Raw genomic sequence first — 24,902 nt, forward strand, 5'->3', positions numbered from 1 at the left:
TGTCTAGGGGAGGAAATCTATATTTGTTTATTTTCTCATGCCTTCAAGATAATGTATGTCTTTGTGTCACACTGAGTTCTTTTATATGTCAAGTGCCTAAACTGAAGACTTTGTAAATATAGACTGTATATGCAGATACTGAAAAGGCAACAAGGGTAGAAAATAGATACACACACGCACGCATACACACATGAACCCTTTTTTCCCTGCACTGGAGGTTGATTGCTCTTAAGAAGAACCTTTACAAGACCAACCAGCAGAGCAGCGGGCAGCACTCGCACAGGATCACATTACAGCAAGAGCCTGAACAGGAACTGCAGCATTGCTGTGGTTCAGTGACAGGATGATTTCTGGCAGGTTAGACTCTGCAACTTCTGCTTGCCTTTGAAGTGCTATCAGCTCCACAGCTGTAGCAGTGTACGCTTACAAAATGATGATTTTTTTAAAAAAATGGGGAATTTACCCAGAGTTTTGTTTATACACAAATATTAAGCATAAGGTTCTTTTAATTGTTTTTAGTTTTGTCTTTATTTTACAGTTCTTTCTAAGATTTTCCTGCTGCTTATTGAACTTGATGCTACACATGACTCAGGATTTTTAACCCCTGTAACTGGTGTTCCAGGAAGAGAGCCCAAATATCCACCCTATGCCCATGCCTGGGTTTGTGCAGATGGCCTGGGATAGCTGTGGAGCTATTTAGGCACAACTGTGGCCAGTTTTCTGAGTCTGCAAACAAAGCTGCAGACACCTGAGCCCATGTTAAGCTAGGAAGTACAAAGAATGCAGCAGCACATCACAGTGCTTCTCATCTTGCCAAAATACTGTAAATGAAGGAAATACTCCAGTCTTATCTCAGCACAACATTTTTCCCCTGCTAGGCCCTGAAAAGAATTCAAGTTAAACTGTGTTTTCACAGAATCTATGTTTTATTCTAAAGACCACACTCCCCAGTGTGCTCTGTGTGCACCAATACTGTCACGTTGGGATGTTCTCTGCTGAAGTCCCATTCTCCCATACTGCCACACCTTGACACACAGCAGTGGCAGGGAAATAGGAGAGGCCAAGACATAGAAGCCACCCCCCTGCAGACTTCAGGGATGCTTATGGCATATTCCAAAAAGTGTCCAAGGCTTGTAAAGGGGAAAACAGCACAGTGCTGGGACATCCCTGACATCCTCTGTACTGTGGGGAGCAGTGCCAAGCAGCCAAAGCATACTGCAAGTCTCATTTTTTCATACAGCCTGTGCTCACATTTGTGGTTCACACAAGGAGAGAGAGATCTCTACAGCCATTCCCTCGGGTGTTGGTACCTGGTGCCTGTGTCACTGCCACTCTTCACTGCTCCGTCATCCGTGAAATTAAAGGTGCCGGTCCAATTTGCCAACTCCTCTCCATTCTGCCAGCTAAACTGCAGCCCTCTAGCAAGAAAACGAGGTAGTTGATATTGGATATCATTCATTAGGTCAAGTCAGCATGAGTTATCATGTCCTATTTCTTAACATACAAACGTGGCTATGACACATTCATCAAAAACAATTAGAAGATACCAAGAACAACAAAATATCACCTTACTAGATTAAACAATTAATTTTTACCTCCCACAGATCCTGCAAGTCCTTGGGTGAAAACAATGCCAGGCTCCCCATACAAATTTGAAGGCCAGTAATTATCTGTGCTCATAAACAACACACATGTATGAGGAGGTGGAAATTTCATCCTCCAAAACACAAGAGCAAAAAGCTGGAGACATGGAAAACCAAAGGGCCAAAGAAGTAGAAGCTCCAAACTCCAGTTTTACATCTACAGTAGCTGCTAAATGTGGTGGGCACTAGGTCCTTCCTCTGATTTGTTGGTTCTGCTAGCAAAGGATGTGTCATTTGATGACATCTCTAAAGGCACAATATAGTGCCTCTTTTGCCAGTTTGGAAACACGGCATTATTTTAAGCCAAACCATAAACACTATCATCACAAGTCCCTATTTTCTAGACTTTCACAGATTTCTTCCTCCATGTACCTGCAGTCTTCTGGAAACTACACCAATACCAGGTTAGAAATTTAAAAATGCTGGGTAAATATTTGACAACACAAGTCAAAACCTTTCCCTTATCTCAGAAGCCAACGAAAAAGGATCTTGCAGATTGCTATTTTTAAACTTCTCCTTTTTAACCCAATTTCATTATTTCAGAAGCCTGGCAAGCTGAGTTGTGAACATTTGGTGCTGCCAATAGTGAAAGTTAACTTCCCAGTTGGGCTGTGTGGGGACAGCCAGGAAGCAATTTGGCAGCACAGTTTCTCCAAAAGAAAGGGCATGCAGGACCCCGATAGCTTTGCTGGTCACCAGGCTTATGACAAGGGAATCTCTCTGGCCACATCCATCCTCTAGTCTAATTGGCAGCAATCATTAGCACAGAGAGTTAAGAGGGGACAACATGAGGTGTTGAAATATGCCCAGCGGAATCTCGTGAGGTTTAACAAGGCCAAGTGCAGGACCTGTACCCAGATCAGGGCAATCCACAGGATCAGTCCAGGCTGGGATGAGCAGAGGGAGCAGCCCTGGGAGAGGGAACTGGGGGTGCTGGGGGGGAGAGCTGGACCTGCCCCAGCCTGAGCCCCCCTGCCCTGGGCTGAGCCCCCAGCGGGGGCAGCAGGGGAGGGGATTCTGCCCCTGTGCCCAGGTGAGACCCCACCTGCAGAGCTGCTCCAGCCCTGCCTCCAGCAGCACAAGGACGTGGAGCTGCTGCAGCCAGGGCAGAGGAGGGCACGGAGCTGCTGCCAGGGCCGGAGCCCCTCTGCTCTGCAGCCAGCCTGGCACCCCTGGGGCTCTGCCCTGCACAAGAGAAGGCTCCAGGGAGAGCTGCCAGCCCTGCCAGGGCCTCCAGGGGCTCCAGGAGAGCTGCACAGGCCCTGGGGACAAGGCCTGCAGGGACAGCACCCAGGGAATGGCTGCCAGGGAATGCCAGAGGGCAGCGCCAGCTGGGAGATTGGGCAGCAATTGCTGGCTGGGAGGGTGGGCAGGCCCTGGCACAGGGTGCCCAGAGCAGCTGGGGCTGCCCCTGCATCCCTGGCAGTGCCCAAGGCCAGGCTGGACAGGGCTGGGAGCAGCCTGGGACAGGAGAAGGTGTCCCTGCCATGGCAGGGGTGGGACTGGATGAGGATGAAGTTTCCTTCCCACCCAAACCACCCTGTGATTCTATGATTCAACGTGTGCATATATTAAGCTATAATGGCCATGGGGTAATGCAGTGCTCTGGATTATCAAGCAGTACCAGAACTTGTGTGTTTCTCTGGCAGTTTTTAATCATCTGACCTGCTTAAGGTTCAAATTATGAGTGGAATATTGGTGTGAAGACAACATAAGAAAATTACTTGGACACCTTCACTTTGAGGCTTGTTGAAATAAATACTTGTGGTTCTCTGCCATGTAGCACAATCTAACACATTTTCGCATTGTAACTGGTATAGAAACATGGTTTCTTCAAATATATATCTTTGTAAGAGACATTTAAGTATATGGCCTTAAAAATATCTTTTAATTGCTAAAGGCATCACTGAATGATACACTGGGAGAGAGGATAGAAGTGAGGGAAAACCAAGCTGGAATTGTTCTTTCTAATTGGATTTAAATTTTCTATTTGGAGCTTAGATATTTGCTTGTGAACTGAAATAGAGAGCATTAATCCATATAAATGGCTCGTGCTGGTGTGTCCTCCAGAGGTGAACTCTCCTATAGCCAATATTCAGGCAGATTAAATGAAGAACTAAAACCTGCAATAATGTCCTTTCCCTGTCTAAGTCTTTACTCCTCTTGTAAGAGCTGAAAGGAAATCTAAGTAACTGTTCCAAGGTGGAGGGGGGTGAATCTGTCCATCAAGCAAAACAAATTGTAAAATCAGTCTTTCATGCCCTCCTTTCATCAAGCTGTTTTTGGGAAGGGCATGCACTGCAGCAGAGGCACCAAGTGTAAAGGACATTCACATTTTGGGTAAGATCCAAGGGGAGATTGGAAGACTAAACCCTAGGAATGGCAAATATGTCTTATGATGATCAGCTTAATATACTTAACTTGGAAGTGGCAGGGTGGGGATCTAATTGAGGTACAAAAATATCCAGGGAGGAATCTGGGTATGACACTTCTCTGTGGGTAAGGACAAAGTACAGGGCTGTGAGCTGAGCTTAGGGTCAGATCAAAGTTAAGTGTCCAGCCCTGAACCACACAATAAGGGCTCTTATTCCAACAGGTACTCCAGAGATTAACAGAATACAGACTTATAAACACACAAAACACCCCACCAAAGAAATTTTGCACAGCTTATAGGGATGTGTGTCTCACTGTGAATCTGCAAGACTGAGACCAAGCTGCTGCTCTGCATTTTTTGCAGGGGTGGTACAATAAATCTCTTTCTCACAGTCAGACCCACTTCCATAAATAATGGTTTGTAGTATTAGGACTGAGTAGAAACCATGGATGTGACATTTAAAACCACTGAATTAATTCTGTTTCTAACAGGATTACAGAGAGCTTTAACATTGATTTCAATCAGCCATGTGTTGGAAAAATTTAATTTTTGAAATATAACATTTTCTAATCCTCTCAGTTTTGAGTTGTAAGCATCCATAAAAATTGTCTGGCCAAATGTTCAAGCAGCCTGAAAAAACAGAAAAGAGACTTGAACTGCTTCACCAGTGTATTTCTTTGGCATTCTATTTCAGTCAGATTCTATCATGTTCACTCTCAGCACTAACTGCATTTAAACAGGTAAACAAATTAAGGTTCTATGAATCAGAATTGCAACACAAAAGCACCCACAGGATGGAAGCATAAAAAAGGAAGAGAAAAAGCATCAGAGCAAAAAAGGAGGGTAAGGAAAGATTAAAAGAAGGTGAGGAAAGCTGAGGAAATTACTTAGACATAGAAGTCTACTAGTAATTTACATAGTTCATGTCAAACATTTCAAAAAAAAAATAAATAAAAAGAAAAACAAGAAAAAAGGAAAAAAGAGAAAAGCTAATTTTAAAGCTGGAATCATTGGCAATGATTGCCAAGTGGAACTTTGCCATTTGCTCAACTTCCCCTAATACAAGATCTTCTAAAACTGGTATGTGTCCCCAACGTGTGATGCTGATGATGGCAAGGAAAGAATTCATAAAAGGTGCAATAACCAGAAACTCTCTCAGTGCAGAGATTTTGCTTTGTTTTGCCCATGAATGTAAGCAAATTGGAAGGGAGATGTACGTCAGTTATGGATATCATTAATCACAAGACTTACCCCTAACAAATAAAAGTATGAGCAATGTTCTGCCTTGCGTTGGAGAAACTATGTGAAGTTGGATGTCTTAGCAACAGAGACCTTGAGTTTCAGGTAAATGTCAAAGCAATATTTTGATCCTAATTGGTAACTGTAAGCGTTGAATCAGTGTGTGGTCAAATAAACATCGGCGTAAAGTAATAACGAGAGGAGGGGGTGAAAAGCCAGAAAATTAACAAAGCAGCAGTGACTCCGAAGGGCTTGTCAAAACCGGCTGTCAGGAGGCAGCAGGAAGCACAGGCTGAAAGCCTGTTGCTGCAATCCAAACAAAAAACAACTCCTACACAAGCAGAGGTTTTAATAGCAGAGGATGTCAGATAATTATGTGGTTTTTGAACTACAAGGAAAGAACGACCAAGCAGATGAATTGCAGTGAGAAGGTTTGTACCCATGCTGCTGTCACACTGAGATTCCCCCTCAGCAGTGCCAATTGTCCTGAAAAGGAAAGGTGAAAATTCACTTCAGACTAGAAGGCAAGACTTACAAAAGGGAGTTGCTAAATGAAGGAGACCCAAAAGTCTCCAAGCGCAGCTGGAGGTCATGTCTGGGCCCTACCCAGAAAGCAGGCCTTGACTGTGTACATAGTGATGAGTTTTTTCCCAATTTTAATCCCTCAAATGCTTTGTTCTGTACCACCCCCCATTCCTCCCTAGTGTGGTTGGTTTGGTCCCAGCTACATTCCTTTGTGCTGAGATCACTCATCCCTTGAATCCATCTATTGTTCCCCCTATCTCCCCAGTCGATCCCTGTGCTAGTCACTCCCACTTTGGGTTCAAGTTGCTCCCTGCCCCTTGTGTCCCCACAGGTCATTGTGTCTGTACCCTCCCCTGAGACCCTCCTGTTTATAAGTGTCTCACCTCTGCTGAGCCTTTGAGTTAAGTTTGCTTTCTGTTTTTGTTAATAAACTCATTCCTCAGAGTGGCACATGGAACCCATCTTGTATTTTCCTACCCTGATTTTCTGGTGGGTGCCAAGGACACTCAGGAACCCTGGGGGAAGTGTCACAGCCCCCCTTGCTCATGGCCCTGGACTGGGACTGCAATTACAACATCTTGTACACTAACATGATGGCAGTGAGGTTTGCAACGAGGTCCCTGGAAACTTTGGCCCAGTGGGGAGGCTCTGAGAGGCCCTTGAGGAGTGGCTTCTGCTGTTGGTTGGTCTCCTGGCCTGGCTCATTTGGAGGACAAAGCAGCAGAAGTCAAAAAGAGGTTGCCTGAGGCACTTTCTGCTTCAAAGCAAACTCTGAGTTTTATTGGAGTAGCCTGGGAGTGGAGCAGTTCTTGTGGACAGCTGAGAACAACTCTGGATTGGGGAGTCCTGTAAGCTGGGAAAAGCATCACCCCTGGATCCCCAAGAAAATCCCAAAGAAGATCCCAAAGAGGTCAAGTGGTGAGTTGTTCTGGACCCCAAGATCCCCCAATAGTCTGGGCCAGGCTAGCAGGGACCCCCTCTGCTTACCCTAAGGGAACCCCCTTGGATCCCTAGGAGAAAGCCAGGAACCAAAATGCCACATAAATTAGCTGCAGATATCGAGGGGAGTGGCAGCTTACAGGAGGGTTCTTTCCAGTCATAGTGGAAAGGAGCAGCAAGGGAATGTCATCTTTCATATGTCAACGAGACGTTTATCACCCCTTTAATTTAATTTTGATTTCTTGTGGGAAGAAGTTTAGGAAAGAAGATCTAAAAAGGTTTGTGTGGTGGTTTCAGGATACCTTCCCCAGGCTACCTATTGAGGTGATTGCTGATGGGTGGTTTTTAGAAAGAATAGGAATAGAGTGCCCCAATTACTCTCTATTTTTAACATTGTTCAGGAGGCCTTATGCCATCTTAGACAAGGCCAGGGGTCTCAGCAATCAGTCCTTCCTCCCACAAGTTTTGTCCATTCCTGTACCCTCTTTCCTCACCCCTCAGTCCCAGATCCTAGTCTCCTCCCTGTCCAGGTAAAGGATGTTCAAATCAGGGACCTTTCCATCAACCCCCATCCTGTCCCTCTCTCCTGCGTAGTGACCCTTTTTTTTGGCTTCAGTAAAGCCTCCCTCAGTAAAGCCCTTCTTCCCCTCAGACTCTCCTAAAACCTTGTCAACCCCCTGACCTGAAAAACATTGGCCACGTGGCCCAGCTAAGACCCCCTTTCCAAGATGGTGATTGTAGTAGTGCATTTTTACACACAAACAAGTGTTTCTATATAAGAGAAAGAGTTTCAGCTTACCTTGAAACATATAAGGCAGTTAAACTAGAATTTTCTACAGCCTTCTCACTGTAATTGGTTCACTGCCAGCACAGACACAGTGATTGAGCTTTGGGAGTGCACCTCAAAGCCTGTTGCCAATCTCATTGGGCAAAGTGCCAAATAGCCCACCTAAGTCATTCAGTATTTAAGAAAGAGCACAAAAGAACTTGAGAGCTTTTTTGGAATGCCTTAGCCAGTGTAAGAGTGTCTTCTACACTGTGTTCGCCTTGTATCTCTTTGTTTTATAATGTTTATTATTTTTGTTGTTATTAAAACCTTTATTTTACAAAGCATGTCCAGAGAAGCCATCTCACTATTTATTAAGCCATTTCTCTGCAAGGCAGGACCCTCGGAAAGTATTGAAACCTTTCAATAGGTGCCATGCTACTTGGAGTTTTCTTTCCCACACTTCTCCTTCTTTTCCTGTCCCAGTCCCCACCTCCAGCTCCACTCAAAGCTCCACCTCAGGAGGCAGAGGCTGTAAGAGTAAGCCCCTTCCTCTCTGGGGCGAGTGGAGCCAGGGGCTGCCTTGCAAAGACCACTGTTTTGAGCTCTCCCCACAAAGGTGTGTCCCCTCTGTGTCCCCTTCCCTATCCCTCTCTGTCTCCCTACACAGACACTAAATACCTTGTCATCTGGGTAGGATTCCAAGTCCTTCTGGGAGGATGATGCCCTGGGTTTTCTGACTTTTTTTAAAAGCCATCTACTTGTTCATAAGATGGAGCCAGTTCCTTAGTTTCTGTACAATAATAATGGTCAGTTTTTCACTTTCTCACACTTTGGAACATAAACAACCTTTCTTGTTTTCGTTCACTGTCCTTTGTCTACATATTTCTAGCCTGAAAATGGTGTTGGTTGACAGCTGGTGTGGCCAGTGGGGTGAAGGGGTAGTAACCCCAGAAGCCAATCCACAACCAGACCCACAAATGTATAAAAATGGAAAAAATAAACAGGCTCTGCCTCTTTTTGGGGAGCAGCTCTGCACTGCAGACCTCCTGCCTGTGTGTTGTTGTTTTGTGCCATTCCAACAGGAGGAGGTCCTCCCATTGATATCTCTACAGCCGTTTGGTGTTTGGGTAAAACATCCACCTCTTCGATCCCCAATTGCAAGAATGGACATAACTATTTTTCATCCAAAACTTAAAGATGTGATTAGAAAAAAGAAAAGGAACCATCATTGCTTCATTTCAAGCTGGTCAAAAGGGGCAACGCTGCAGATTGCTTGGACTGCTTTAGATTCCCTTTTCTTGGTTTAAAAATGTCTGAAGTTTAAATGTGTCTTACGTGAATTGTATTTATTTCAATGTTTTGTTAACTTTGGTAAGTTTACCTAAGTTGTTATTATAGTTATGGTTTACCATATGTTCTATACTGCTGATTTTAAGTATTTAATAGTATTAGTGTTATTTTTTGTTTGTGCAGCTCCACTTACCCTCTTCCAAGTCCCGGTTCCCTCACTCCTCCTTTCAGGTCCCACATAATGGAAGCAGGGGTGAGGGGCCCAGGAGCTAGAATTCAGAACAGGAGACCGTTCTTTTCACCACCCCAGTTTTTGGGATGGTAAGGGAAAGTGTGGAACTTTTCTTTTACCCAGGTAGAATGGGGCTTTGCGGGGTGCAGAAAGAGTTTGGGTGGAGAAGCAGGCGTTTTAGCCCTGGTGGGGAGGAAAAAGCCTCGTGGTCCTTTGCTCCCAAATGGTCTCCTGAGGGCATAAAATGGCAGCAGCCACGCCGTGTGGCCTCACCATGTGCTTCTCCTTCCCACAATCTCTTTTTCCCTGTCTCCTCCCCCTTGCCCAACCCCTTCTATAATCCAACTCCTCATCCCTTGGGTGCCCCTCCTTCCTCTATGTCTGCTCCCTCAGCTAAAAAGGGAGTAAGAGCCATGTCTCCCTGGAATGTGCAAATCCCTGGGGACCCCATCATGCCTCCTTTACCCTGCAGGACATACCCTGTGGGAGAGGATGCATCCCCTAGATGAAAAGGGACTAGTTCTCTGAGATGTAAAAAGGTTTGCTAGAAAGCCTCCTTTCTGAGCTCCAGTAAAAGCCCCAAGAGTGCCTTTGGTGCCATAAATGATAATAGCTGATGAGTGGCAGAAGGGTTTGGGTTCCTGTAAAGAGAGCTGCCAAATGCTGTTGACATTTCTTTATATTTTCCCTTCTACCTTTAAAGTCAATAGACACATATGTAAATAGTTATTAGTGTGTGAGTTGAAATATGCTGGTGTATTCCGAACATTTTACACTCTGGGTCATCAATATATCTTAATGTCTCATTTTAATCTATGTATGTTTTTTTGAGGCCTGACCTTGTAAATTAGTTTGAATTTGTCTAAAAAGATGGGAATCATCATGAGAAGTCAATTGAAAGCAAAATTGGTAAGAGATTCCAAGCAGAAGCAGATAGAAAAGGTAGGCAAGTCCACCTCTCTATTTTTCGAATTTACATCCAGAAAATGGAGGCCACCTGAAGTATTTTGCATTGAAGAAAATTGGCAATCAGTTCTTTTCATTTCTTCCTGTGATCCCAGGAGTTCAGATGCATTTCATAGGAAACAGTTAAGAAATATTAATAATTGACAAAATCAAAATTCCTCTGTTAATATTATTGTGTATGGTTTTTTACCGAATTGGTAAATATGTAAAAGTGACACAAATAGTTTCAATTTTCTTTTTTCCTATTATTTTGAAAGGTAAGTTTTATATATAACACACTCTGCATACCTCCTTGCGAAGGGCCCCACTAGAGGACAATAGTAATGGTTTTATACAGAGAGTGACTTCTAAAAGAAGGATATTTTCAGTTTCCAAAATTCCCTGTTATTTTCTATCTTGCAGCCTATCACAATTTAAATTATTTCTTGTAGATGTATTTCATTTACAGGTTTTTCTGAAAAATTACCTCTGAGGGAACCCTATTCACCCCATGCAATCTCTACAAAAACTTGCTCCCCACCAGCAAATAAATAGTTCCATGGCTGAAACACCAGGTAGCTTGGGGAAGCCTGCTATGCTAGCACCTGGCATTACCATAATTCGTGACTAAAATATTACGCTCATGAGATTTGTCCATCAATTTAAATTTGATTGCGAAAACAAAATCGACCTTTGGGGTAGAAAAAAGGAAAATAGTAGGCTCTGCATTGGCCTTTGGGGTTACTGTTGCAAAAACTTAGAAGATGCTAATAGAATTTAAAATGCTAGCTGAGCAGGCAAACCAATGCTACATCCTGGACACTGAGTAAGATGGTCACAAATGCTAATATCAAGCAGGCAACACTGCCAAATGCAAGCAAAAATGGACCTTGACTGTCTGCCCTCGGACACAGCTACCAGGACTTTGAGAAGATGAGACTTCAACCTTTGCTCACACTCAATGTCTATCCATGTGAACATCCAGAAGGTAGGGGAGCAAATAAAGGACTTAAAAGATGAAAAAAACTCAAATTACATCAACAAACTTTCAGGACAAGGGGGTTGGCCATACGTTTGCTCATGTTTCCCTGTTTAGTTAGGTGTCTTGAAGAAGCACTGTCAATCTACCTTTTAAGAGAGTATTTAGTGTCACAGGTTCAATTAGAGCTATTAGTTTATGTTTAACATTGTTATCATAAGCTATCTCCCAAAACTCTCACTTTCTTTCGAGATAAACAAAAAAGGTGGAATTATGGTGATGAGTTTTTTCACAGTTTTAGTCCCTCAAATGCTTTGTTCTGTACCCCACCCCACCTTGTGTGGCTGGTTTGGTCCCAGCCACTTTCCTTTGTGCTGAGCTCACTCATCCCTTGAATCCATTTATTGTTCCTCCTATCCCCCCTGTCAATCTTACTCTGTGCTAGTCACTCCCACTTTGGGTTCAGGTTGCTCCCTGCCCCTTGTGTCCCCACAGGTCATTGTGTCTGTACCCTCCCCTGAGAACCTCTTGTTTGTAAGTGTCTCACCTCTGCTGAGCCTCTGAGTTAAATTTACCTTCTGTTTCTGTTAATAAACTCATCTCTTGCAGTGGCACGTGGAATTTTAATTTCCTACCCTGATTGTCTGGTGGGTGACACTTGGGAGCCCTGGGGGAAGTATTGCAGACCCCCTTGCTCATGGCCCTGGACTGGGACTGTGATTACAACACAGGAACTTGTTCAGGAGAGATCCATGTGCTTCCCATGTGCTTCCCATGTTGGTGCAGGTGGCTGAGTGCCATCAGCACCTCTGAGTGGCAGCAGGGGCATCACTTGCCACTCCACACACAATCTATCCCCCAAACACAACCAGTCCATCCCATTTAATCCCAAGCAGCAGGTGATTTCCACTCATCTTTAAAACGTGACAGCTGCCACTACCCTCATTTGGCATCTACCACAGGCAGGATAAATCCAAAGCCAAGCAAAGCCAGGCAGAAATTAATGTTATTTTATAATGGTTAAGCTAAGCCAAAACCTGACTCAGCTTGCTGGCCTACACAGATGGGCAAGAAAGGAGAAGCAGAGGAAGGGAGGGAAGATATGGATGTCCCCAAGAACAAGGCAAATTATTTAATTGTCTTTGTGAAGTCCCTCTACTATTTGTTTTCACTTCTCCTCTTGCTTTCCAGCAGTTCTCATATCCCTTCTCCATATGCACTCTCCCTAACAAAGAGGCCATTAGAAGGTGACAAGTTTTGTGACTCTGGCTCCTGTTGAAGTTATAAACAGATAGTATATTTGTTAATTCCATATATATCATTAGTAACTTTATAATCCTGTTTCTGCAGGCCTGGTCATGGTGCTGCACTTCCCTCTTACAGAGTACTCAGATATAGAAGCCATATCCAGTCCCTGTCCTGATGACCAGCATTCCAGGCCTAAAATCACTGGAAAATCACTTTCACTGTACCTCAGTTTCCCTGTTTTGTAATTCTTGTGCCCTTCAGGAGGAGGAACTGAAGATTTAGTGTTAAATGATCGCTCTTCTCTCTTTAAAAACTGAAAGTGATGCCCCTAGCCTATTAAACAGGGATGTCACAGAGCTGTTGGAAAGTCAGATGGTTAATCTTGACAGAGATCCAGTTCCTTCTTTCCGCAAAATAAGGAAACTATGACTCACTGTGTCCACAGGGTGTACGGAAAATAAAACGAAAACCGTGGTATGCATGAGTGACCTGCAGATGAGAGTGATTGGAGAGACTCACTAAAATGGATCAGGGAGTGAGAGAAGCTTGGGTGAGGGGAATATCAGAAATCTCCAGTGTGACAGACTGCTGCACAAGGGAAGAGAAGCACAGCAGCCTGCAGGGACAGCAGTAAGAGGAGTTGTGGAGCAAAAACAAGGATCCCTTTCCATTCTGTACAGGCCAGAAAAAGCAAGTTTATTTGCACTGCACTTGAAAAGACATCAGAGGGGGCTAAAAGGAGTAAAGGACTAAAGTTACCAGAGAGAACAGTGAGACACTGAGATCAAACCCACCCTAGCAGTGCTCAGACCAGCCTGTGTCCAAAACCTCTTTCCTGACAAAAGGGCTAGACTTAGTTCTGAATAAAAATGAAGCCAGATGACAAGAACAAGGCAAATGCTTACTTGAATAGTTAAATATAACTGTAAAAACCCCAATCTGTTTTGAAATAAGTACATGAGGCACAACAAGATAAAAGATGCAGCACAGGGGAAAGAAAGAAAGAAACATAAATCTGCCTGTTGCAGTTCAAGTCCAATTCACCTGTGCTATGTAATGCCAGGAAAATATCATGTGTGTGCTGTTCTCTTTCAGTCCAGAATCCAGGACCATAACCCTGCCAGGCAGGGCACAAATAAATAAAAAATTCCTGGGGTCAACTCAAGTACTTCAGCAAGATGCTCCCCTTCTTATGTGAGTTCATTTAAAAATTTCATTTTTTCCAGTGGAAGCAGCAGCATTGAATCTGACCAGCCAAGCTTAGAGAAATATTTACTTCTCTGGAGAAATTAGCAAAATGCAAGTTTTAGTCCTGATACAAGTAGATACATACTTCTGCTCGCTGCATTAATAGAGATCAATCTTTGTCTCAGTGACCTACAGCTTTGCAAATTGACTGACAGTGTGTAATTACTTACCTGATCACTTGCCATCTCACAGGGACAAGATTATTAAAAGGTTTTGAAAATTGTATGAAAATAAATGGAAGAGCAGGAATGGTATATTCACAGCAAAAGAAAGAAATTGAATAGTATGGGCCCCATGAAAAACCAAATATGGCTGGAGGATGTGGGAAAGGAGCATGTCTTGTTTCACTACACTCTTGGCCTTACAGAATTATACTAGGGACAAGTTTGGCTCTCTGTGTTAGAGGGAACTAATAGTATTAAAAGGGTGGAGGAGTATATTTTGACTAGTGCAAAAAGCAAAATTGGAAACATAGGTGGGAAGCTTCTGGATTATAACCATTATTACACAGAAAAGGGGTTTTGTTTCATGTAGCACATTTCACATTTGGGTTAAATCTTGCATCAGATATTCACAAGCAATATCTGAAAAAACGTGGCCTAAAATCACTTCCCAGGAAGGATAAAACACATTCAATAGTTGGCTTAAACTGGATTTCATGTTGACCAGGACATCCAACACATAAAAAGATACCTTCCAAACCATTACAATCTTAACTTTTCTCATCTGTGACTGGAAGATAAACATCTAAGGAGTAATTGATAATCTTTATCAATCCTATTGGTAATAATTATTCACAATTATAATTAATTATAATTATTCATAATTGAATGTCATTATTTGTAATACTGAGTGGCAGCACAAAACCAACAGAATTAAATGATAGTGAGACAGGTGGTTTTCAAGAAAAGAAAAAAAAAGAAAAAGTAAGGAGAAAAAAGAGAAAGAGAAGAAATAATAGTAATAATAATAGAAAGCCCTGAGCATGGAGACTCACAGGAAATCCCAAATGTTTTAATATACCAGCAAATTCTGACGTTTGAAATGGTAGATGCCTGATGCAGCATGGGTTCCAAATCTCACCACACCACAGGAGATCTGACTAAAATAATTGCACTGCATCTCAGGCTTCCAGTACTAATATAATCAGCATCAGGTGAAGTGTCCCTGCACTGCCCTGAGGGCTCATGCTGAACACAGGGAGCAAAATGCATTCACAGCCAGTGAGTGTGTACCCAGTGCCAGGCACAGGACTGGCATGCGTTCCCTCTCTCCATCACAGAAGTGGAAGGCACAGTCTTCTCCTGCCACTTATGCAACCCCTCCAAAATATTTACAGCCTAAGATGCTCAGTTAGGACTGTCAAAAGCCCAGCTTTGGCTGTATTTGTTCTGATAGAAAATGCCAAACCAGTGACAGAGGCTGCTTTCAAGGCTTTCACCCTGAGAACTAAAGCATAAACCCAACTAAATAAAAAGGACGTGGAAGGACAGCAACTATCTGCAGGGCTAATGGAAAAGCAAAATGAATGCAAGAAACAGAGGGAAAGCATGCCTCAAAGAAATGAGAGGTTAAGTCCACGGTTTGCCTGAGGGAGACATGGACTGCTGAGCAATGAATACACTTGAATTAAAAATTGAGAAATGAAATGAAAAAGCAATCAAGGGTAAGAATGAAGCACAGTGGAAGTAAGAAAACACAAAGCTTTGCGCAGTGATTATGCCTGAACCAAACCCAGCAAGTGCAAGAATGATCAGAAAACTCCAGCTTGGTCAAAAATAAAAGATCAAGTTACCAGGTCATCAACACTGGCCACAGAGGTCAGTGGTCAAGGGTGTGATCCATCACAGCTGGGGCTGTTGGGAACATGGGTGGAGCACAACCCAAAATGGGAACACAGGGCTCTGGGCCTGGCTTTTCACAAATGGAGGAAAGACTGAACTCTGTACATGCCCACACACATCGAGGCCAAGCAGTTAATTATTTTCAAAACGTCATAAAACAAGTTGATGGCATTTTTCTCTAAAAGAAATATCACAGCAGTTAACTCACACTGTATGGAAAAGATGTTGAATGCTGGGCATTGGCAAAACTCAACCATTATTTTGTCATACTAAAGGCACAGATTCATGCAAAATGAGGATTTAATCCAGATATTCAGCCAAATGCACAAGAAGAATTGTTTGCACAGACAGAAGCAAGCCTAGATCTTCACACAACGAAGTTAGACTGAAGGAAACTGCTACTGGGTACTAGGTGAATTAGAGGTAGGATTTAATTGTCTCTGTATTAGTCAGTAAGGACAATGGTCACTTTTTGGCTGGTAAGCAGGACACCTATAATTCCCTGCTCCAGGGCAAACAGTTTCTGGAGAGCTCCTACAGCCCAACATGATTCAAACCAGCCACAGGGTGGTCCTGTGGATGCTGGTCTAGGAGCTGCTGGGTGGACACAGCCACAATAAAAGGGAAAAGTGTCTGAAGGCCACTCTGTACTGACATATTTCTCCTGATCTGAGGTCAGGAAGGACAGTGGTGTAAAACACCAGGGAGTGACATGCTTGGGATAATGCAATTGGCACATTTAAAACACTGAAATAACGGATGCTCATTACCTTAATTTACTGTCATCTGAAGAGTGGAGAAAAAATTGGCAATCCACAGACCAGAGCAGCAGGTGGTTTTGCCATCTCAACAGCAGAGGTGAAACAAAACAGTGCTAGAAACACAGCATAGAGGAAGCAGGGATATAAACCTGGTTTTCTGCATCAGGGCCATGGGGCACAAGAGAGGAAATAACATTTCCTAACACTCTAGTAGTAAAATTTCCACTTGATGCTCTCCTTTAAAAGCAAATTAAAAATCCCCAAAACTTTAAGTAGAAGAAGGAAAAATTTTTGGATTCAGGAGAATTGCCTAAAGGAACCAAGAGCAGCAGTGAGAAGGGGAATGGGATGCTCAGTGGGATGGGGTGACTGCATCCAGCCTCTGGATGGAGGAACATCAGTCCAGAAGAAGCCACCAGGATGACCAGAGGGGTGGAGCAGCTCTATTGTGAGAAAAGGCTGAAAATTGGGATTGTTCAGCTTGGAAAAGAGAAGGTTTGGGGCGGCCTAATTGTGGCCTTTCAGCTTGCAAAGGGAGGAAACAAGCAAGATGGAGGGAGACTATTTACAAGGGCCTGGAGTGACAGGACAAGGGACAATGGCCTCAAACTGACAAAGGGTAAGTTTAGGGTAGATGCTAAGACAAATTGTTCCCTGTGAGAGTGGTGGCACAGATTCCCCAGAGCAGCTGTGGCTGCCCCTGGATCCCTGGCAGTGCCCAAGGCCAGGTTGGATGGGTCTTGGATCACTCTGGGACAGTGGAAGGTGTCTCTGCCCATGGCAGGGAGTGCGACTGGATGAGCTTTAAGGTCCCTTCCAAACAAACCATTCAGTGATTCTGTGAACCTATGACTTGGAAATAGCTGAATTAATCTTTCAGCTCCCTGTTGGTTCTGCCCCCTCCACCCTACTGCCAACAGGGATGCCTGCACCCCATGAAATGGTCTTGGGAATGCTCTGTAGCAGGAACAGCATGGCTGGAGTCTCAGCCTCACCTGCTCTGCTCGACTAGATCTGGCCACTTTTAGGTGATGGCCATATCCCACAAACCCACAATTTTTTGGTGTTCTGTATTGCATGAAGAATTTGCCTTGTTCTGAAGTTTCAAGCAGTCCTCTCTGAAGAAAACCTCCCAACCCCAAGACCTGCCCAGTGCCTTGTCAGGGATTCATCCAGATGACTCACAGGATACATGTAATTTCTGTGGGGTAGTAATTCCCTCTGGTTAGAACTGGGAGCACAGAGCTCTGTGACCAGAGAGAGATGACTCACTAGGTGACCTTCAGATTGTGCCACTTGGGGAAGGTATTTAAATGGAAGGAGAGTTTTAACACAGAAATAGATGGTGTTAGGTTATGGTTAATACTTTCACAGGGTGTTACAAGCTGGCCAGAGGAGCATGTGCCAGGGATGGGGCTGGAGCTCTCAACTGGCCTGAGCTGGCTGTAGTTAGGACAAAAAACCCATTTTAAGACAAAATACAACTTGGGTCACATGTAGCCTCCATGTCCCCATTGCAATTTCTGCTGTCCCTGCTGTAAGAATGACATGATTTTAGGGTGCAGACTAAATAATCTCTCAAATGTGTAGTTCAGCTTTATTTTCTCTGGGTTTATTCCTTTAGTCCATGCAGTGCAGAAAGTGATCACAAATAATCTTATATGGCAAGGAAAGAAGTAAGGGTTCCTGGAAATTGATTTGCAGCTGTTGAAAGGCTGCCTAAGATATTCAGAAGTGGTGGGTTTGCCTCAAGTCTTGAGGTTCTGATATTAGTAAAAGGGCCCACATACATAAGAGTGCTGTTTTATTCTCATTTAGAAGATACAAAGCTTTCAAATAATGCAGGCTGCCTGCATGGAAATATTTGCTGACTCTTGCTGTGAGATCTTTCATTTACCCTCTGGTAGGCCCTGGGGTAATATTTGTTTAGAGTCTTTAATAGTTTTGGAAATGTGTTCTCCTCATCCAGCTGAAAAAAAAGGGGGTTGAAAGGTGCAGATTCTCTTCTTCAGCTGACACTTTCCCTGTGCAGAAGTCAGTCTGTTAAAACACCCAGAATTTGGTGAATTTCCTGCCAACAGAATATTGGTATATAGCAAAGTATTGCTGTGATATTTTTCCCTTGCCAAAGGGAAGGACTGTCCTATTGATCTCTCCCATGCTACAGGTTGGGAGATGAAGACAGATTTCAACATTTTTTTTACTGTAGTGGCAGTTTCCTGATGTAATCCAGGATTATTCCCTGCTGGCCAAACAAGAGCTGACAAAAAAAGGCCAGCCCTCAGCTGAGCATCTGATTCAAAAGAAAATTCAGCTGAAAGGCGAGCATTGGAAAGATGAGTCAATACAAAAGCAAGTAGCAGCTCTGGATTTAAGCAGAAGTCCACAGCATTTAACCTACTTTAGCAGATCAATGCGGTGGATTTTTAATCATCACATTAATCCTAAAATAAAAATAATTACCCCAGAGATCGGTTTTTAGTCCCTTAATTATATCTCATTTCATCATCCTTGTTACTCGGCATCAGAAGCTACACAGGCCAGAGCTTCCCAACGTAGTTTCTCCAGTCTGCAGTTTGACTCTCTTGTTAGGATTTCAGCTGGAACTACAGGATTGAGGCACTGGCCTTGGTGAGAGCCCCCCCATCAATCCCACCTGGGAGAAAACTGAAAAAGGGCAAAAAAAAAAAAGGTGGACATGATTCTGCTTCCCAGTGAAACTGTATAAAACTCCAAAGGAAGTAGTGGAGAACATTACACAGTGGGTGAAAAATGTGTGAATGCCTAGAAATTTGATCTGTGCACTGTCCCCTTCTTCCAGCAACGCCAGGAGCCCATTAACATCCCCTAAGCGGAAAGAGAGAACTTTGACCAGAGGCTGGGGTCCTTATCAAATTTCACTGAGTGGAGTTTATTTCCTGGGGTATCCTTTCCTGTCCACAGTCCTGACACCCCCAGAGATGCTCTGGGAGCATGGCTATGGGCAGGACCTGAGCATCCTCCACGGACAGCCTCGGGTGGGATTTCGTAGCCACCAAACCAGCCCATTTTATGCTTGTAAGGGCAAGTGGCATGGCACAGCTTACAGCCACACTCCCAGAAAACAGCACCTTTCTCCTCTCTGCCCTTTGGCACCACTCCTGAGTCCATGCTGTCACCTGCATTGTGCTTGTTTCAGGTCACATTTCCCCCCTTGCTGGCCTTTACCCGTTTCCACCAGAGAAAAGAGCCACCCCGGTGTTATATTTAGACTTAAAAGCGTGCACATTTACTGCAACAGCACTTTAGGGCAATTTTCAGGTTTCTCCAAACACACGGGAGAATTTCCTCCTGCTGCCTTGGGAAGAGGCCCTCTGTTACTGCAGGTGCTGGGATGCAATCACAAAAAAGCTGCACGTGGAATCCGAGTGAGTGAAGGGCTGGGGGCCCAGCTCCAGCTTGGCAAGTGGCACCAGGGCTGTAAATACCCCACTTGCCCTCTCCAAGGAGCCTCTCCAAAACCACCAGGTACAGGTTATAACATGTTCGAGGAGCCTCACAGCCGGAATCAGCTTCTAGCAGGGGGCTTAACACCGGAGGCTTGTGAAATGCGAGAGTAATTAAAGGCTACAGCTGCCCCTGCACGGAGCTCACTGGCGATCACACTGCCCTGGAATGCTCACCAGAAGGTGCTGCAGGGCATTCAGAGTGAGGGGGGAAAGGAAAGCTGGGAAAAAGAAAAAAAAAAGTACCTTCATAATAATGTAGTGGTAACAACACAGGCTGCTGCTTAAATCACCTGCCAGCAAAAACTTATAGCCACATCCTGCATTTTTATTTCCATGGGAGATGGGAACTGCCAATTCCCAGGAGAAAGGAGCTGATGGGATTTTTTGTTTTTTTCTTGTACTGGATTAGGGGAACCTTCTATGACATTATTTTCACATGATTAATTAAAAAAAAAAAAAAAAAAAAAGAGAAAATAAAAGAAACAAATCATTTCAAGATGGAGTTAAAAAAAACAAACAAACAAACAAAACCCACCAAACAGTGGTGTTTTCCAGTCCAAGTCTTATATGTGGTCATAAAATATACAGTCATCTCCCTACTTGAGAGTCTTTGATGGCAGAGGGCTCAGAACCATTGCAATCCTGGGATTTGGACATCAGACTTTTTTCATTCCCTGGTGATGACAGGAGAGGCTCCCAAGGTATAAGGCAGGACAGAAGCAGGCCACAGAGATCACTCAGTGGAAGTTTTTGGTTGTATCTTCTCATAATTTTATCTTTACTCTGTCATTTTTCTTTTCAGTCTGTACTTGGGATTTATTTTTCCACTTGCTAATCCTGTTGCAGTCATTTTGACTTGGAAAAGCAAGGATTGGTAGGGCTGCCAGGCCTCCAGGACAAATGGGAAAAACTGAAAAAATGAGGCAAGATAAGACCTTGACCTGTCCATAAAGTCATGTTCTTAACACTGAGGAATCTTAGTGCTACCCTTGTCTACCTACCAGGTTCCTGAAGCCCCCCAAATATTGAGATTTTATTCCTCCTCATGTAACTTTCTGTAATTTTCTTTAAAAGTTCCCCATCATGGTTAAATCCAAATCTTTCCTGCTACATTTTATCACTGTGTGAGTGTTTAGAGAGATGTATTTATTGCTTCCTTTTTCTAAGATTTAATTTGGGTATTTCAAGTCAGTTATCCTTTCCCCCCGCCTCAGTTTTCTCCAAGCCAAAAAACCCATGTTTTCTACACTTCTGCTGATTCTTGCTTCTTCCAGCTGAGGAAGTCACATCTTTCTCGAGCTGAGGTGCCCAAAAATCAGAGTCCCCCACACAGCCTTGTGCTACACAAGGCACACAAATTGCTCTGTGGATAAACAACACCCCTGTCTAAATATATTAATATCATGCTGGCTTTTCCCTCCCAGAGAGAAATGTTTGCTGATTTGCCAGCATTTTGCTTGCTCTTGGCACAAGGCAAACAACTACATGAGTTGCAAGCAAGGCAAGAACCAAACCATTGATCTCTCCTGGCAGAATGCAGCTTAATTCCAGTAAAAAATTCCACAGCAGCTGCCTACACAACTGAAACACTTACCTCAAAGCGTGTAAGGGAAACATTCATCTTCATAAAACCACACAAGCTGTAACTTCTCAAACCAGGTATAAGTAAAATCAACTCTGCATGGGTCAAGGTTAAGCATTTATAGAGCCCCATCAGTGTTTGCTGTGAAAAGAGCATTTTCAGATCAAAGACTGATGAGCTCTACAGCGAAGCAGTCTCAGCAGCAATTCATAAGAACACAGCAGTGCAAATATAAAGTGCTCTCTTGGTTATCTGGAACACTAACATTGATTTTAGGAACTGCATCTGCATGTTTGTTTCTAAAGACATTGAAGTTTCTGCAATGAACATACTACCTCAGTGCAGCCTCCTGAGCCATTTCAGCCTGAACTTACACAGAGTGGGAAGCCTTGTAAGGCAGGGTCTGATCAGGGGCAAATGCTCAGGTGGCACAAGCCTGTTTAAGTTGAATACAAACCTATATTTTTGCCACATATGAGGATTAAAACAATAACCCAGGAGACTCACAAAACGTTATATTTTGCCTAACCTTCTCCTGCATTCACAGTCATTAACAGACATTACAGCTGCTGGATGCACCTTCCCAGACTGACAAGATGTTATTATTGTCATCAAAACACTGAGAAGTGGTTTGAACTGCTGTAATGGTTTGCCTGGAGCTCCATCCCCTCTCAGCCCGATCAGACAACTTTTCCTATCCCCCCTTACCTCTTGAGATAGTTTCTCCCGTAGAGGATCTGCTGCAGCAAGGTGACCACGGCAAAGGCGCAGATGAAGATGAAGAACAAAGTTCTGTTTCCCAGCAGATCCCGGCTTGATGAAGGGTCAGTGTATCCCATCCTTCCGAAAAGCCACTGAAGCTTCACCAGGTGAAATTCAGTTCATCGCCACCTTCATGCCCTTTTTGCTGGAGGGCAGAGGGGAGTGTCTGCTGGCTTTTCTGTGAGCAATCCAAGGACAAGGTATCCCATTGTTTGGCCCTGCTGCCCCTTCCTTGCCCCTTGTGGATGTTAGCTCCAGGACTGTGTGCAGTGGCTTGCTTCCATGGCAAAGTTTCCAGGAGATTCGGACGTGGGTAACATCTAAAATCGTCTCTCAGAGCTCTCTCAGCGCAGGCAGCCTGCGCTGCTGTGTGAGAGGCATTCTGTTCCCTCTAAGCCTCTCTTGAAAACCCGCTGCTAGCAATTATCTACTTCAGTCCCATTTTCATATTCCAGATGGGGGAAGCTGCACACGAACCAGAGCACTGCAGCCAATGGCAAACACGGGGCTCCGGCAACCTGCGTTGGAAGCTCATAGTCGTCAGCTCTTCTCTGCTTCTGCTCAGTGGTTCCGACCAAATGTGCTCGCAAGGAGACGTGACTGGGGCGTGCTATTATTGAACGAGCGTGCAACAATCATGAGGATTTCATTCAGAACCCTGCAGGGGGAAAAAAAAAAGCCCAAACAAACGGGGAAAAGAAGCGCAGCAGCAGCAGCAGTGTGGTCGGGCTAGCAGGAAAGCTGCAGTCTGTGCAGCAGCGCGCCGTCCGTGCCGGGGCTCCGGTGCTGTGGCATTTGCATGCAAAATGCAGAGCCTCCAGTCACACACAGCTCACTATTTGGGCTCCTCTCCTTCCCCTATTCCTCCAGAGTAAGCACAAGCAAGGTCACTGTGCATCCCTTCAAGGACAGAGCTCTCAGTGCCTGCATGCTGATTTATTGGAGGCTCTGAGTAGCCTCACAGCCGCAGAGAGGGAGCCTGCCTCTCAGTGCAGGCTCTAAGAACCATTTATTTAAAGAGACAAATATTCTGATTGTTCCTCCACTAGACACAGTTGTCTTTTGAAAGGGCAGAGCAACAAGACCTTGTCCACAGCCACCGTAACTCCTCTAAAATCCTCCATTTTCAGGAGAGGCTCTATTCAGCTCAAAGGGAGTTTTGTCACTCATTCCACTGGGAGCAAAATCTGCCCCAGCCCTAAAACAGGGTCCAATGAAAGCCTTATCCATGAATGAAACATCCAGGCTAGGAGGTTGTTTTGCCCCAATAACAGATGGGAAAAGGATTTTGACATGAAAATGAGGGGGGGAACATCTTTTATCTAAGGGATTAGAAAGATTTTTGTGTGAACAGATTTTCCAACAGTTACATCAATGTATGCAAATTGCTCTAGTGTGCCAGCAGCCCAGCTGTGTGGAGCAGCAAACAGGGAGTTTTCACAGACTGTTTCAGGTGTGCTCCATGTGAAGAAGGGCCAAAGGTAACTTTGTGCAACCCTTTCAACCTTTAAACAGTCCTTAAGGACAGGAGTAGCCAGTGGCATGATCTACAGCAATTTAGGCAAGGCAATGGCTAAAGCAGGCTTTGCCTTACCTGATTTTAAGCAACGAAAGTCACACAAGTGTTTAAGGTATGAAGCTGGTCGCCCTGAACTCCTGCAGGCTGGAGAGCAGCACCTTAAACACAACTGACTTTGCAGAGAAGGTGCAGGGATCCAGCCCCTGATATGTCCTGCCTCAGTGCCTCTCAGAGCTCCCACACCTCTATTTCTCAACCCTGCTAAATGCTTCCATTATCACCTTGCATATAAATAGAGCAGAGACCCCTGGTGAGAGCAAAGATTATCCAGGGAAAAGTAGAGGCAGAGGGTAAGGACACACTGATACTTCCTTGGAAATACTCTTCTACCATTTTGTCATTCAGGGTCTTCCAGAACCAAGGAAAGAAAAAAAAAAAAACAGCTCAGTGGGATGCACTGTACTGGGAATAATACACATACAAGGGGACTGCAAGTTAAACACTAAAAGTAGTTTGATTCCCTATTGTCAAAGCCATCAGCTCTGGGGACAAATATGTTTCTTTAAATGATCAGTTCATGTAAGCTCACATCATATGAGACTGTTTCCATGCAGGAACTGTACCATTTTGATGGATCTAACCATAAATCCTCTCAGGAAAAGCTGTATGGCCACCAAAATTCCCAGGCTGAGACCCCACAATACCACACAGGCAGGTTTGTGTGCAGGAGATTAGTCAAGGCCAATAAGTTCAGACGTGAAGGAAAATTTACTTAATGATTTGTACTATTTGATTTCTACTGATAGCTGTGAAAACTCAGACATTTGCCTCAGTTGCTCTGGGAGTCATTTTACAGGAACAGCAAAGTATCAGAAAGTAGAATTTGGCTTCCTATGATTTTCTGTAGGTGTGACATTGATTCTGCAGATTCTTACATCACCTAGGTTTTGGTGAAAACACTTTCAGCTTTTCTACTTTTACTGCCCTCCATTCAAAGGGATTTTTTTTTCTTGAGATCTGTGCAGTAATGCACCAAATTCCTGAGCCTAGCAGAAGCTCTTTCTCCTGGAGTGATGGTGAGCCTGAGCTGCAGCAAACAACCCATGTATTCTGTCAGTCTTTGATTTTCTGCATCCTCTCATCATTCCCTGCTATATCAGGACTGGCTAGAAGATAACAGCACCTGAGAAACATAAGAGCAGGAGAGCTGCAGACCCAGAGGGAAGTACAAAGGTATCTACAAAAAATAGGAAAGGTTTTCTGTGCCAGAGCTTGCACAGACATCATTCTTGACATCACATGCAAAAGAAATCTGTTTGCTGCCCTCAGCCCAGCACAACAACACTGCAGAACTGGAAGCAGACCAGCTCTGTGCAAGCACAGAGAAATAGGATGGCTATTGACAAATCTTCACAGGACGCTCAAGGTTGTCTGCAATATTTATTGTGAGTGAAACTGTCTTAGAGTGCAGCAGAAGGGCTGAAAATGAGCAGTGTCAGCACTCATTCCCAGGGC

At 44.1% G+C, this 24,902-nt stretch overlaps 1 protein-coding gene across 3 annotated transcripts in view; it reads right to left on the reverse strand.

The window, feature by feature from the left end:
• Positions 1-22,403, reverse strand: part of ST8SIA5 (ST8 alpha-N-acetyl-neuraminide alpha-2,8-sialyltransferase 5) — a 48,638-nt gene extending 26,235 nt beyond the window's left edge. For 2 of the 3 annotated variants that reach the window (XM_063423478.1, XM_063423476.1), the window contains exon 1: positions 21,815-22,403. In XM_063423478.1, the coding sequence (XP_063279548.1) occupies positions 21,815-21,945 (131 nt within the window). In that variant the 5' untranslated portion in view covers positions 21,946-22,403. Of the gene's footprint in view, positions 1-1,310; positions 1,419-21,814 lie in introns of all 3 variants that reach the window. The other variant, XM_063423475.1, reaches the window with a different exon arrangement.
• Between the last annotated feature and the right edge of the window lie 2,499 nt (positions 22,404-24,902).

The sequence above is a fragment of the Prinia subflava genome, chromosome Z (genome assembly GCF_021018805.1).
Source record: "Prinia subflava isolate CZ2003 ecotype Zambia chromosome Z, Cam_Psub_1.2, whole genome shotgun sequence".
NCBI lineage: Eukaryota > Metazoa > Chordata > Aves > Passeriformes > Cisticolidae > Prinia > Prinia subflava.